The sequence below is a fragment of the Nyctereutes procyonoides genome, unplaced genomic scaffold (genome assembly GCF_905146905.1).
Source record: "Nyctereutes procyonoides isolate TBG_1078 unplaced genomic scaffold, NYPRO_anot_genome, whole genome shotgun sequence".
NCBI lineage: Eukaryota > Metazoa > Chordata > Mammalia > Carnivora > Canidae > Nyctereutes > Nyctereutes procyonoides.
The window spans coordinates 4,490,203-4,502,828 of NW_026575025.1; the positions used below are offsets into that span (position 1 = coordinate 4,490,203).

The 12,626-nt window shown below is 48.7% G+C and overlaps 1 protein-coding gene across 3 annotated transcripts in view; it reads left to right on the plus strand.

Annotated features, from left to right (window-relative positions):
* AP2A2 (adaptor related protein complex 2 subunit alpha 2) overlaps positions 1 to 12,626 on the plus strand; it is a 91,498-nt gene that overhangs the window by 57,801 nt on the left and 21,071 nt on the right. For 2 of the 3 annotated variants that reach the window (XM_055311249.1, XM_055311261.1), the window contains 4 exons: positions 3,753 to 3,882; positions 6,729 to 6,830; positions 10,762 to 10,870; positions 12,031 to 12,181. In XM_055311249.1, the coding sequence (XP_055167224.1) occupies positions 3,753 to 3,882; positions 6,729 to 6,830; positions 10,762 to 10,870; positions 12,031 to 12,181 (492 nt within the window). The remainder of the gene's footprint in view (positions 1 to 3,752; positions 3,883 to 6,728; positions 6,831 to 10,761; positions 10,871 to 12,030; positions 12,182 to 12,626) is intronic. The other variant, XM_055311254.1, reaches the window with a different exon arrangement.

Consider the following 12,626-nt stretch of genomic DNA (forward strand, 5'->3'; position numbering starts at 1 on the left):
GTTTAGCGCCGCCTTCAGCCCAGGGCGTGATCCTAGAGACCCGGGACTGAGTGCCGCGTTGGGCTCCCGTGCCGCGTTGGGCTCCCTGCATGGAGCCTGCTTCTCCCTCTGCCTGTGTCTCTGCCTCCCTCTCTCTCACTCTGTGTCTCTCATGAATAAATAAATAAGTAAGTAAATAATTTACAAAAAAATAAAAATAAAACAATAAAGATTTTATTTATTTATTCATGACAGTCACAGAGAGAGAGAGGCAGAGACACAGGCAGAGGGAGAAGCAGGCTCCATGCAGGGAGCCCGACGTGGGACTCGATCCTGGGTCTTCAGGATCATGCCCTGGGTCGAAGGCGGTGCTAAACCGCTGAGCCACGGGGCTGCCCAATAAATAAAAATCTTAAAAAAAAAAACAAAAAAGGTAGATGAAAGAAGAATCCTGGGAACCTGGGTGGCTCAGTGGTTGAGCATCTACCTTTGGCTCAGGGCATGATCCTGGGGTCCTGAGATCAAGTCCCACATCAGGCTCCCCGCAGGGAGCCTGCTTATCCCTCTGCCTCTCTGTCTGTGTCTCTCATGAATAAATAAATAAAATCTTTTTAAAAAAGAAAGAAAAATAGAGGAATCCTGCCAACCACAACCAACTACAACCTTCAACCACTGAAGAAGGGAATGCAGTTATCCTATGGTGTAGCACAGGGTCCTTTCTTGCCCTTTCTCAAGAGCATTACCAAAGAAAAGGCCAAACACCCAAATCCTGAGAATTCTTAGAAACCAACCCCCTTTAATTTGAAGAGAGGCCACACGAGAGAGCAGGCAGCTCTGGAAGAGTTTGAAACTGTGCTGGGCTGTCCAGTGCCTTGGGGCATGGCAGAGGCAGGGCCCTGCTTCATATTCCAGGTCTCTGCTGAGTTGGGAAACTAACTGAGGGCTCACACCCTGGTGACATGTCTGGCCCAACAAGTGCCCCAGTCCTGGGCACTTCATCAGGACTTGGGGGACCACCTCCTCCAGGATGACTGGCAGTGAGCATACTGAGGCCACAGCGCTTTGGGCGAGGACCCTGGGAATGCTACTCCACATCCTGCACGCCTGGCTCCTGCTGTGCCCTGGGGGTGAGCCCTGGGCTAGAGGAGCCACGAGAAGGGCTGTGGCCATGCAAGCCCTGGAGGAGTGTCCAAGGTGTGTGGCACCAAAGGTGGACAGAGAGACCAGGCTGGAGACGAGGCCCCAGAGGACTGTGAGTGGGGAAGGCTCACAGAGGATGTGCCAGCAGTCAGTCACACCCTGGAAGGGGCTGCAGAGCTGAGGAACCAAGTGGGGGGGCTGAGATGACACCATTCAGTGTCTGCCTTGGAGGGCTGCAGGGCATGATGGACACCCTGAGAGGAGAGGTACCAAGACAGAAGAGGCCTTGAGTCCATCTGAAAGAGCTGGGGACGGTGTGGACTTAGGGCTTCACAACGTTTTTTCTTCCTTACCCGTTAGGGCTGCTCCAGGCCTGGCAAGGCCTTCCTTGGTCCCCTTTGCTCCCTCTGGCCTCTGTCTGGCATCTTTTTTGTTCTGGCACATGCCAGTGAACACGTCTGTGTACTGCCTGCCTCCGCCCTCAGAAGGCAAGCTCCCTGGGGGCTGAGGTTTTTGTCTGCTATGGCTGTTGCTTTATTTCCTGCATTTTGAACAATACCTGGTATACAGCACATGCTTGGTAAATAAATATTGTTGGAAAATTAAATGTAAGACAGAGGTAATCTCTGGCAAGTATTCAGATGATAATTCGAGAACATTTTCCTAGAATAAAGGATGGACTGCGTTTGCAGATTAAAAGGACACAGAGGGTGCATAACGAAGCCCAGCCTGGATGAACATCAGAGTGGACGGGCGGGGAGAGAGCCCTGCTGCAGGAGGACAACTGAGCCATGTCTGCGAGTTACAAGGCCTGGGGCGCCAACGGTGGGGGAGGCCTTGCACAGCTAAGTGTCTGTCAGAATCAAGGTCACAGACACCAGGTCCGGGCTACCCACAAGCCATACTTGAAAACCATTCTCAGCTCTTGAAAATGCAGTTAAGCCATGGACAGCTCACAGAGATGGCCAGAGATAGACTGAGGGGCTGCAAGGGAGAGTGTGTAGTGACTTGGTTTGAACAAAGTCAAATCCCTGCACCAGAATTGGCTCTTATTATTATTATTTTTAATGATTTATTTATTTATTCATGAGAGACAGAGAGAGAGAGAGAGAGGCAGAGACACAGAGGGAGAAGCAGGCTCTTTGCAGGAGCCTGATGCAAGACTCCATCCTGGATCCTGAGATCATGACCTGAGCCGAAGGCAGCTGCCCAGCCGCTGAGCCACCCAGGCGTCTCAGTAGGGTGTCTGTTATGCTGAGGTTCATTCTGCATTCAGAAAGAGAAGCTGTGCAGGTATTGAGCCCTGGGCCTGAGACAGAATGGAAACAAGGTGGCAGCATTCTCCCTGGCCTCCCAGGGATGCTGGATGTTGTACTTCCCTCCTCTGGAGTGTTCTAGGGTGGGCATTGGAGCTGCGTGGGAAGGGCAGGATGGGAAGGCCCTCCTGTGCTAGTTGGGATGCACTGTTGCAAGCATAGAGACACACTGGCTCCTTGGTACTAGCGCAGTTCTGCCACGAGGCCTGCAGGACGCATTGCCTTGTTCCTTGCTGCTCCTTGTGAGGAAGTTGTGGGACCAGAGAGAGGGGCAGGTAGCTCCTGCTTCCCAGGTAGTATAGCATCTGACAGAACGTTTTACTAAGGTACTTTCCGTTTGGAGTAGAATGGGTAGCAGTTTGGAGGTTTCTTGGGTTGGATTCATTTAGGAACCAGAACTGTACCAGGGAGGTGAATGGTAAAGACAGCTGCAAACCCTTCTCTTCCCTCCGTGTGGACCGAGAGCCCCCACCATGTGGACCAGTGCTTTGAGAATGCTGACTTGTTCTTCTCCATAGAGCCTGCCCTTGGTTATTCCTTGGTGGGCCTGTAGCTTCCCTGGTGACCCAGCAGAGTTTGGCTGGGAGTAGGGAGGCTGAGGGGTAGACAGAGTGTTGGGAACATTGTCTGCCCTTAGGCAGCATTAAAACCTGAACCAGAAACCCTCCAAAGCCCCTCTCCTGGGGCGTCTACAGTTGTTCTGACCTATAGCTTCTCAGTGTTCGCTGTGTCCCTGAGACGCTGGGCTCGTTCTTGGGATGCTGGGCTCCATAGTGCAGGAGCCTGGCTCTTCACAATCAACTGTGCTGAAGGGGCAGGAGGGCACAGAGTGAAGGCAGGGGGCAGGAGAGAGTCACCAGGGGAGTTTGGTGGGAGTGCAAGGCTCTCTTAACACTGTTTTGATTGTGTGTTATTAAGTGAATTGTTAAACGAAAATAGTGATCCAGAGGAACATTAGTTGAATATGCTCCATCTTGCATAGCCAAGGTCCTCTTCAGCATTTGGGAAAAACACCAGAATGGACACTTTTGGAGATGAAAGACTTCCTGGCAGGACTCTCTGCTGTTGATTTTCTTTGAGGCGAAGTCAGAGGCAAAGTCATTCGAGCAGACAGCCTTCTGCCACTGTCTGGACACAGCCCACACATGACCTCTTAGAGGAGGTGGGCATGAGCTTGATCACACTCAGAGGTGGAAGCAACCTGGTCTCCAGGTTACCGTGGGTGTTCTCTGTGAGGCTTGGGGCCTTGCTCAGCTTGGTGGGGCCACATGGGGAGCCGAGTTTATTCTTGAGTGACCACCGGTATCTGTCTTTCAGAGACACCATGGACAGCGTGAAGCAGAGTGCCGCCCTTTGTTTGCTGCGTTTGTATAGAACATCTCCTGATCTCGTCCCCATGGGTGACTGGACATCCCGAGTTGTTCACCTTCTGAACGACCAGCATTTGGTAAATACTTGTGGAGTTGTGGCCCCGCTCACCTCACTGAGTAACCGTTTCTGGAATAGCCACTATGAAAGCAGCTAAGTGTAGTTTCTTATGATGCTGGGGGCAGACTTCCACAGCTCAGTCCACTGAGTGTGTGAGCACTTGTGGGGCCGTGTGGCTAGGGGGAGGAGCTCCCACTTCCCTGGGATTGGACAACACAGACATGGCCTCTGGCCCACCACATAACTGGTCGTCAGAGGGCCTCCTGTGTGCTGGGGCTGTGCAGATGAATAAGAGATCAGTGTCTCCTGGAAGTACCCTGTTTTGGGAGGGTATTCTGTATGGTGTGCCTATCTGGGGTAATGAGGAGGGTGTCAGTGACCCCAACCTAAGCTCTGGCATGCAGTCTTACTAATCTACATGGTCACTGCACAGGCCCAGCCTGACTGTCCTCCCTGTGTTGTAGATAAGGACAGAGAGATGTAGGGGGGACTTTGTGGTTGTGATGTGACATGGGTTACACTGGAAGGGGCACACAAGGACGTGACACCAGCAGTCAGGTTTAAATAGGAGCTGATGTTGGGTTCAGTGGCTTTGTGCTACATGCATTTTGTTGTATAAATGAGAGGATTGAAATTCAACACAGATTTTTCCTGCTCAGTGGATAGGTATGAGTATGTTAACTGGTTACTACATTTTTTTCCCAGAAAGAAATCTACTTTAAAAATTAAATTAAAAATAGGGGAGCCTGGCTGTCTCAGTCAGTTGAGCATATGACTCTTGATTTTGGCTCAAGTCATGATCTCAGGGTTGTGGGGTCAAGCCCTGCACTCAGTTGGGAGCCTGCTTGAGATTCTCTCACTCTCTCTATGCCCCTCACTCCTTCTCCTTCTCAAAAAAAAAAAAAAAAAAAGAAAAAAGAAAAAGATCATTGCATGCAGATTAGAGGAGAGAGCTTGTGGATGTGTCATTGGCATGTTTGCTTCTGCTGTGGCAGCCCCATGGGCTGTTCCCACATTGTCATTGCCCATACTTCCTGGGATATTTGTGTCCAAGCAGGGCAGCTCTTCTTCAGAGTGGAGCTAGGTCTGTGCAGCCATGTTGTAGGGAGAGGGAAGGGACCTGGGGGGAGTGGAGTTTGGGACTGCATGCTGGGTCACATGGGTCCTGCTCAGTCTTTTCAAGTTCAGACTCCACTTGTAGAGTCGGGAAGTCATGCTGGAGGCTGTGAGGCTCGAGGCTACAAGTCGCCTTCCAGGCAGACCCTGGGAAGCAGGGGGGCTTTTTCCAGTTTTGCACATATGGAAATTGAGGCTTAGAGGGATTTAGTGTCTTCGAGAAGATCTAGACTTGAGCCAGGAGGTGATGAAGGTTCAGAGCTGGGGCAGCTCAGGAGGCCCGAACCACATGCCCAACAGGTGTTCACACTCAGCAGTTTTCCAGAGTGGTGGCTGTGGGAGTTCATCTCTTTTGACACTATATGATTCCACAGCCCCAGTGTTTTGATGCCCATGACTGGCTCACCAGCTGTATAGCCTGGTATGTGCCTGGCCATGGGCCGCTACAACCCACCTCAACCACAGGAGGGCCAAGCCCATCACTGTCTTTTTTCATCTCTGCTCTTTGCGTGTGTTCTCTGTTCTCTTGGTGGCGGCTGTCCTTTATGTGGCTGTGGTTGCTGTGTCATGCACCTCTTGGCTTTGTCATTAAAGGTGGCCTGAGATGTGGCTATCTTTGGTCTCGAGGTCAGGAGAGTCCAGGAGGCCGGTTAGATCTGTTTCTTTAGGATAGTTTTCAGGTTGTCGGTAGAAAGCTGAAGGAGGTGCTCCGCTGGGGCCGGGGCTCACTGTCCTTGTGCCTTTGTAGCTGTAGAAAATGCTGCCCTTCCCCCACCTGCTCAGGGGTGAGGTGGAGGAGGACCAGAGGGGTTAAATGATGATCTGGGTGGCTTCCTGAGCTTTGTTTGCATCTTCATTGTCAATAAGTATTATTTTTTTGTTTTACTATTTTATATTTATGAGAGAACTTACTTACTTAACCAGTATTTCCCTTCAAGAGACAAGAGTTGGTTGGAGCAGCTCCTAGTTGTCCTGGGCCAGGAGCAGAGATGTCCCTGTGCTGCATGGGAGATCCTGTGCACTGAGGGAGGGTGCTGTGTGGGGTGGGCTCTGTGGGGCCAGGGATGCTTTGGGGACCAGCATGCAGAGATGCATGCAACCCAGACTACTTTTCAAGAGGGGGAAGAATGGGCTCTTTCAGCTGCTGTTTTCCACAGTCTTACTTTTGGGTTGTGAAGATTCAAATGAGTCTAAAGGTAACATCGCCTTCCCCGGTCCATTCAGAGTGGGGTTTTTTGCTTTTGTTTTTAAAATTTTATTTTTACATAATCTCTACAACCAACATGGAGCTCAAACTCAACTCTGAGATCAAGAGTTGGGTGCTCTACTGACTGAGGCCAGCTGGGTGCCCTACACGGAGTGATTTACATTAGGGGCAGCAGTGAGTACAGCTGACTACAGGGCCAGACAGGGAGTCAGATCCAGAATAAGGCAGTCAGGTGGAGGGGCAGGTGGAGATTTGCCTGGGGCTGCTGCCATCCTCCAACAGCCTCCACTGTGGCAGGGGTCTGGGCCCTCGAATTGCCGAATGCCCAGGTTCTCAGAAGCTCCAAGATGAAAACAATGCCTGTGTGCTATCTCAGTTTTTAAAGACACGGTGGGGCAAAGTAGTTTTGAATCTGGCCCAGGGGCTCTAGGTTGTTGCTCTCAGTTTTAAAATTTTATTTGGAAAATGAGTTTACAATGAGAAGTCAGCTTCAGGCATGTTGGATGTACTCATAGTATGCATCTGTTGTGTGTTTGTTCCAGGGCGTGGTGACTGCTGCCACTAGTCTCATCACCACCTTGGCACAGAAGAATCCTGAGGAGTTCAAGACCTCTGTCTCTCTGGCCGTCTCCAGACTAAGCAGGGTAAGTCTATTGATGGGGAACGGGTATCAGAGTGTGTTTTGGTCCTAGTTATTCTATTTAACTAAGATATTAGCTTACTATTTAGAACACAAGGTCTTTGGCTCAGTTTGTAAATTGAGGAGTGAGAACTTGCCTTGGTTAGGATGTTGTTGGGTTTTCTTTCAACCTTTTTGTCAGTTGAGAAATGTCCTGTCCATATGGGAAAGTGCCCAGAATAAGGCAGCCCAGCTCACGGTTGTGTTTCCTGAGAGCTGCTCGGCCACTGCGCAGGGTGGGGAACGGGGATACTGGCCGGTGCTCCCCACCACAAGGAGCCCTGTCCTCACTTGGATAGCCTCACTGCTTGCTTTCATTTGCTCTGCTGCCTGAGCACATGTTCTTTAAATCGGGCATCTTGAATTGTTGTCCATAGGGACCCTACGTGTACATCTATTCTTTTGTGTTTGACTCGAAGTGCTCAGTGTTGTGGAGTTGTCATAATTGTTTTATGTGCCATTCCTTCGTTTTTGATGCTGTGTGGAATTTGTATGAATACACCACAACGTACCCCTTGTCTTGTCCAAAGCTGAGGTGATTAGGAGTGACCCAGCTTGGCTATCTCTTGGTTGGTTCATGTGAGTGAATTGCTGGTGGGTGTGTCCCTAGAGGTGGCGTAGCTGGGTCACCTCGAAGGGTGAGCAGGCAGCTGTACCAGCTGGCCTTCCTGCCAGCAGTGTGCAGTTCCCAGTGCCTTGCATCTTGGCTTTTTAGATTTTAACCATCCTGGGGGCATGGTGGTATCTCATTGTAATTTAAACCTGCATTTTTTTGATTATCCTCAAGGTTGAGTGGCTTTGCATGTTTGTTGCTTTTTTTGAATGTCTTTTTTTTTTTTTTTAAAGATTTATTTTTTCATGAGAGACACAGAGAGAGAGAGAGAGGCAGAGACATAGGCAGAGGGAGAAGCAGGCTCCATGCAGAGAGCCCGATGAGGGACTTGATCCCAGGGCTGCGGGATCACATCATGCACTGGACTGAAGGCAGACGCTCAACCACTGAGCCACCCAGGCATCCCTCTCGTTTAATAGTTTCCTTTTTGTTGGCTTGTAGAAGAAATTCTTTATATTTAAATATGAGCACTTTGTTGGTTATGTTAGATTGAACCAAACAAAACTGCCCACATTTAACCATGATTGGTGTTCAAAAATGGCATCTTTGTATGCTTCAGCCTGCTCTGTAACTTGCCGTTTCGCTGCCTTGGTGAAGCCTTCTGTGATCACAGACACTCAGTTCTAGTGCCCGAACCCTTTCCTTCCTGGTTAGTGCCTTTTGTCCCCTGTCTAGGAAGTCTGCCCCTGTTCTGCAGTTTCACATTTAGGTTGACAGCTACCTTGGGACTGGCTTCTGTGTCTCTCCAGTTGTCCTAGTGCCTCCCTGACACCATCCCGCTGGGCGCCACCTTGGCCAGAAACCAGTGAGCTAGGTCTGCACACCCTGCTGCTGTCTCTGTTCAGTTTGCACAGTGGCATGCTGTCTAGTTACTGGAACTGGATGTCCAGTGGAGCACGCCCTCATATCTTGTTCCCCCATCCCCAAAATCCTGTTGGGACTGTAATCTGTAGATCAGTTTTGAAAGAATTAAAATCTTTACAATATTGAGTCTTTGAATCCATGACCATAGTGTCCCTCTCCATTTATTTGGAGAGTCCTTAATTTTTCTCAGTAATGTTTTAGAACTTCTTGAGTAGAGATTACTTTATCTTTTGTTAGATTCATCTTTATACGGCTTATTTTTAAAATGCTATTCATATCAATATCTTTTTTTTTAAGATTTTATTTATTTATTTGAGACCTAGAGCATGAGTGGGAGGGAAGGGACAGAGGGAGCAGCAGGCTCCCCATTGAGCGCAGAGATTATGACTTGAGCCGAAGTCAGATGTTTCACTGACTGAGCTGCCCACGTGTCCCCCAATGATGTCTTAAAGTGTGTTTTATAACCACCATGTGTTGGTTTGTGCAAGTGATTTTTGTACATTGATCTTGGGGTTGGCAACTCTGCCAAGCTCACTAATCTTAGTAATTTCTGTGTAGGTTGCATTAGATCTCCTTTGTACTCCATCATGTCTGTGGATGATGAGTTTTCTTTCCCAGCCTGTATTTGTATGTGTTTCCCACTCCCACACAGACCTGTACTTGGTGTGGCTATGAGAGGATGTTCTTCCTTGCCTCGAGGGGGAGTCTTCAGTGTTTCACATGATGGGCCGTTTTCCTGGCTTTGTGGTCGTTGGTTCCCTGTCACACTAAGGAAATTCCTTTCTATAACTTTGCAAATAGTTTTATCATGAATTAACTGGTGAAGCCATATGAAGTTAGAATTTCTTTGTGGGAGAGTTTCTTCTTTTGGATTCAACTTATTTAATGAGTTACGGGTCTTTACATTTTCTGTCCTTTCATCAGTTTTGGTTGGATTTTAAATTTTATTTTCATGGCATTTGCTAATTTGAACATTCAAATGTATGGACAGAAAGTCTCTGTACATTGTGGGGTCAAGAGGGTGTGGGCCGTACTTTTGCCCCCTTTTCTTTTCCATGGGCTGCTTGTGCCTTTTCACATCCCTGATAAGCCCATTGAGTGTAATGGCTTCTGACTTGTTGCTGTCTCTGTTGTGGTTTTCCTCCCTGGCTGCTTTCTCTTCCTATCTTTGTTTTAAAGATTTTATTTATTTATTCATGAGAAACACACACACAGAGAGAGAGAGAGAGGCAGAGACATAGGCAGAGGAAGATGCAGGCTGTCTGTGGGGAGCCCGATGTGGGACTGGATCCCAGGACCCCAGAATCATGCCCTGAGCCAAAGGCAGACCTCAACCACTGAGCCACTCAGGTGCCCCTGTTGCTATCTTTGTTTCATTTCCTTTACTTTCTTGGGTTAATTTGCTAGTCCCTTTGTAAATCTTTGAGGTGAATTCTTCATTGCTTTTATTTTTGTATTTGTTTCAAATGTGTGGATTTATAAGTTAAGTTTCTGAGTGTGGCTTTAGTTGTGGGAGACAGCCTGCTTTGGCTCCTTGTGTCTTGAGGAGCAGAGTGCTCCCTGTCTTCTGCTCTTTGTCATTCAGGCCCTCTGATTGCTTTACTTGTCCTGTCCATGCCTTACAGTGTGGAGCTCGCCTTCCTGCAGGAGGGGCCGTGTCCTGGGTCTGGTGGGCTGCTGTCCTGGAGTTGAGGGTAGGGGTCAGGGTGAAACCTTCCTGAATGTGCTTACATATGACCTAAAGTGATATGTAAAGTGATATACTTACATATGACCTGTGAACTTTGTAGGACGGCACTCCTCTGACCTCCCTGACACATGGGGGTAGGGAAGGCACTGGGCTGTATGTTAGTGGAAATGAAATGTCTTAGGGCAGTCATATATTCAGAAGGTGGAGGGAATGTCTGCCCTGCCAAGGACCTCCACGGCCAAGGAGATGGAACCATGAATGAAGGAAACTTGCTCTTTGGCCTTGGTGAGCTCATGGCAGGGGTTGGCACTGGAGGCCTGTGGAGGTACGGGGCTGGGTTCAGAACACCAACTTCTCCCTTCTGAGGGGACCAAAGTTCTCCCTTTTGTATTTTACTCGCTTCTTGGTCCACAAAGGAAAGATTGGGTTCCCAGTCTAGGACCATTTGAATTCTGTAGCATTTTCAGGTCAGTGGTATCAGCTGGTTTGTGCTTGCAGAGTGCGGTAGCCGTTACACAGTAAGAGCATGTGGTACCACTCCTGAAAGTGACAGTGGGTGGGACGCTCTCCCTGAGAGCCTGGCATCGTTATGCTCCTTTATTCTAAAGTGAGAGAAGTGTATTAATATTCTTAGCTCATTGAACAGAACCATTTCTCAGTGTGTGATCTGAGGACCACACTGAGGCCCTGTCTTAGTGACATCTGCCCGCACCCTGTATTGTCTTACAGATTGTGACGTCTGCATCCACAGACCTTCAGGATTATACCTACTATTTTGTCCCGGCTCCCTGGCTGTCCGTAAAACTTCTGAGGTTGCTACAGTGCTATCCACCCCCAGGTAACAGCTACGCAGCAAAGACCTCTCTGAGTGAGATTTACTTCAGTATCTTAGGGTTATGTCTTTTGTTTATTATTTTTATTAGTCTTTTCCCAGAGCTGATTCTTGTTCTGTGGATCCTTGTGATGCTGCCACACATTTTGGCTTTCCTAGAGCAGTGGGTAGAGGACTCAAAATTTTGTTACAATTTGGGATTATTTCTGCTTTTTATATAGTATCAGATCTGTGCAGGGTTTGAAACACTCTTTTTCAGTAAAACTTGAAAGGCCTACAAACTTTATGTAAATTTTTAATAATCTGTATAACTTTAATGTATGCATTGGGGATATTTTCCTGTTCATATTTTATGGTGACAATGTTACATTTAACTAGTTCTAGAAATAGAATTTCTTGGCTGAAGAATGTAGATGAAAATTTTTATAGATGCTTCCAATGGCTCTGTTCCTTACTGCATCCCCCTGCTGCCCCTGGTTGCCCGCTCGGCCTGCCTAGCAGCCATCCTGCTGATTCATTCTGAGATCTGGGGCATCTCCACCTGCCTGTGGGTGTGAGTTTCCTCATCTGACCCTCCTTTTAGACCGTGAACTCCAGTTTTCTCATGGCTGGCCCCTAAACTTTGGGCTTCTAGGTGGCTGGGTCCTGGTGGTACCCCTCCTGTGATCGTCCTCAGAGTTCTGCTTCTCTCTCCGGTGGCTGGATTTGTGACACCCCAGAGGTGCTGGGGGTTTTGGTGGACAGATTGTTTCTGATCCTCTGACATTTTTACTGCTTTCTTATTCTTTTTTTTGTTTGTTATTTTTTTCCTCTGGTTTAATTAGAACTTTAAACATTTCTTTCTCTTTTTATTGGCTTTAGTAACATTTTCTATCTATTGGGAATGAAGGTGGAGCAAAAGATCTTTTGCCTCCTGTCTTTCAAACTGTGAGATTTTATTTTCTCTTGATTTGTGTAATCTGTAACGCAGCGAAGGTTTTGTGTATCATATTTGCTTTAAAATGTATGTGTAGTTACCCTGGCTATTAAATCCTCTCATTTTCAGTAGCTCTGCAGTTGGACCAGGAACGTGCACCAGCCATTTCCCCCTGGGTTGTGAGGTGGTGTGGCTGGGAGGGGCTGGTGGGTGTGGGGAACCCTGCCTCACAGTGCTCTGTGTTGCCCAGAAGACCCCGCAGTGCGAGGCCGCCTGACCGAGTGCCTGGAGACGATTCTGAACAAAGCCCAGGAACCACCAAAGTCAAAAAAAGTGCAGCATTCCAACGCTAAGAACGCCGTGCTCTTTGAGGCGATCAGCCTGATCATTCACCACGATAGGTGGGTCAGCAGTGGATGGTGCTCTCCTTCCCTTGACCTTTCCCGTAAGTGGGCTTGAAGATACACCCCTCGTAAACACGTATGTGTGCCCTTTCTTGTTGACAGGAGGCCTGCTGGATGACATAGGGTGCTTATCCTTTCCCGACACTGACACGGTGTCTCTGCACTCCTCAGATGGGCCTAGGCCCCTGTGCAGTCCCTTTTCTTTGCGCTCCTCCAGCATTCCCTGCTCTCTCTGGCCTCAGACTTCTGCACCATTTTCCTGAGGGCCTCTCCTGCTCCCCTTGGGCACCCTGATCCTGCTTGGCTTCTCCCATAACCCTACAGAAGGGATGGGGGTGTGTGTGCTTGTTAACTATCCTGCAGCACAAAGCTGCGCTCAGTGTTGGTCTGAGGCCTTTATGGGGAGGGGGTGGAACAGCCATGTGTGTCAGTACAGCACGGG